This window comes from Etheostoma spectabile, chromosome 19, assembly GCF_008692095.1.
Source record: "Etheostoma spectabile isolate EspeVRDwgs_2016 chromosome 19, UIUC_Espe_1.0, whole genome shotgun sequence".
Taxonomy (NCBI): Eukaryota; Metazoa; Chordata; class Actinopteri; order Perciformes; family Percidae; genus Etheostoma; species Etheostoma spectabile.
In genome coordinates this window covers 12666048-12668263 of record NC_045751.1, presented here as the reverse complement: position 1 = coordinate 12668263, position 2216 = coordinate 12666048, and the positions used below count along the sequence as shown (strand labels likewise).

The 2216-nt window shown below is 39.8% G+C and overlaps 1 protein-coding gene across 2 annotated transcripts in view; it reads left to right on the top strand.

Moving 5' to 3' along the window:
- The window catches only part of zgc:101810 (actin-related protein 2), a 9206-nt gene that overhangs the window by 5129 nt on the left and 1861 nt on the right, over window positions 1–2216 (top strand). The window contains exons 7-9 of one of the 2 annotated variants that reach the window (XR_004336455.1): window positions 104–249; window positions 362–494; window positions 918–1339. Coding sequence is in view for 1 of the 2 variants with exons in the window: in XM_032544621.1 (XP_032400512.1) it covers window positions 104–249; window positions 362–494; window positions 918–1088 (450 nt within the window). In the remaining variant the exon portion in view is untranslated. Of the gene's footprint in view, window positions 1–103; window positions 250–361; window positions 495–917; window positions 1545–2216 lie in introns of those variants that run through there. The other variant, XM_032544621.1, reaches the window with a different exon arrangement.

Below are 2216 nucleotides of genomic sequence, written 5' to 3'. Positions count from 1 at the left end.
GGGGGAGGGGGGGGGGGTAACCATGATTGTGGCACGCTGCAATACACAATGTTGCCGTGTTGTTCATCTGCAAAACTAAAATCGTTGCCTGTGTGCAGTGCAGCTCCCTGACGGCCGGCAGGTGAAGGTGGGTGGAGAGAGGTTCGGGGCCCCTGAAGCTCTCTTCCAGCCTCATCTCATCAACGTGGAGGGAGCAGGAGTGGCTGAGCTGTTGTTTAACACCATCCAGGCTGCAGACATTGACCTCAGGTCTGGGTCTCCTCACTGCTGTCTGTAATAATGCCCTACAGAAGAAAAACATGGGGATGGAGACAAACAAAGCATTTCTTTTACCCCATTTACCATCTGATTTTCTGTGCAGGGCAGACTTCTATAAGCACATTGTTCTGTCCGGAGGGACCACCATGTACCCCGGACTTCCATCCAGGCTAGAAAGAGAGATCAAGCAGCTCTACCTGGAGAGGGTGCTGGAGGGAGACACTCAGAAACTATCAGTAAGAACTTTAATATTCACTCACAATGTTTCATTACTGCTTTTCTGGAGAATAATAAGATTGTTTTGTTACTGTTGTTTCCAGAGACAATAATAAACTGTCAATCCTTGCACTATTTGTACTATTAATTACAAAAAGGTTAAAATTAAGGAAATGTTAGCCATTTACAATGATCATCAAGGATCCATTTTATAACCAGTGACATTTTAATATTATACGGCAACATCTGTTGCATTTATTGAGAATATATATTTTTTAATAGAATTACTGTGATGGTTATTTTAGAATAGGTTTTCCTACTGCAGTTGTAGGAGCGCTTTCATCTGGTGCTCTAACACACATAGAGAGACAGAGAGCATAAATGCATGAACATGTAGAGCACTGTGTTTCCGTCACCTGTGCTTTCTTGTTTCATCTGTGCAGAAGTTTAAGATCCGCATGGAGGACCCTCCCCGGCGTAAACACATGGTGTTCATGGGCGGCGCGGTGCTGGCCAACATCATGAAAGACAAGGAGTCCTTCTGGCTGAGCAGGGCAGAGTACGAGGAAAAAGGCCTGGGAGTGCTGCAAAAACTGGGAGTTGGCGTCAGATAAAACATAAAACTTAAAAAGGAAAACAACATAACCTAGATGTTTCAATTTTTGTATCAAGTTCTCACTTAATAGCCTGGCATGCTGGATGAAAACGCTTGTTCTCAATGTACCTTTATGACTGCTGGTGCGGATTAATCAATTTGTTGTCCCAGAATCCTTCGCTCTCCTACATGTACAGCAAGTCTCAGGTATCCATTCATTTGTTTGTTACTTCCACAACAAGTGACCATAAGATGGGCAACCATAAATATGTTTAGGACACACAGAACACACGCAGTGTATGGAAACCTGAAACTTTAACACACTTTTTTTTAATACAGTGTGACTACTAAATAAGCAATTCGAGTGTTGTTTTCTGTCATTTCAAATGGGTCCCGATTTAACCTCATGCAATTTATAACTTCTCATGTGAGTGAAATTCTGTCCATAAATTAAAAAAATATTTATTACATCCAATGAGACAGTCTGCTTTGTAAAAGGCTGCTGGAAACAATGAAAAACACCAGTGACTGATGTGTGAAATGTTTAAAATTGTAAATAACCACAAGCCTGTTAAACTAGACTGAAGGAACAAATTAGCTTTTTATTTATAGTTATTTCTCAAAAGATTAAAAAGAATACAATTAATTTGTATGGATTTAGTTGTTTTTTTGTGTTGCATTTGGGCAATATCAGTCCTAATATTTAAGGATTTAAGGATTCAAACATGCTAATTAAGCCTTGTGCAAGCAGTGCTTTCTTTGATTTGGTAAAAGCTGAAATACCAAAATAAAAGACCAAAATATCAAATCTGTTAGGATGTTAACATTAGAAACCACAAATCTTGAATTAATAACCCATCTGGGGATGGTAAATGCAGGAGATCAAGTTGTGTTATTTGCTGCCCTCTGGTGGTTGAGTGTTTTTAAGCCATTGAAACACAGTCACAATCTCACCACAAAATACTGGATGTAACAACATTGTGAACAGATGTTGCAATTTTTATTGCGATACTGAGTTACCTGACAAAATACAGTTATATGTTTTCACACTGAAAAAAAAGAAATAGTGAGCTCTTACTATGAAAACATGCTTCACACACACACACACACACACACACGCACACACACGCACACGCACACACACACA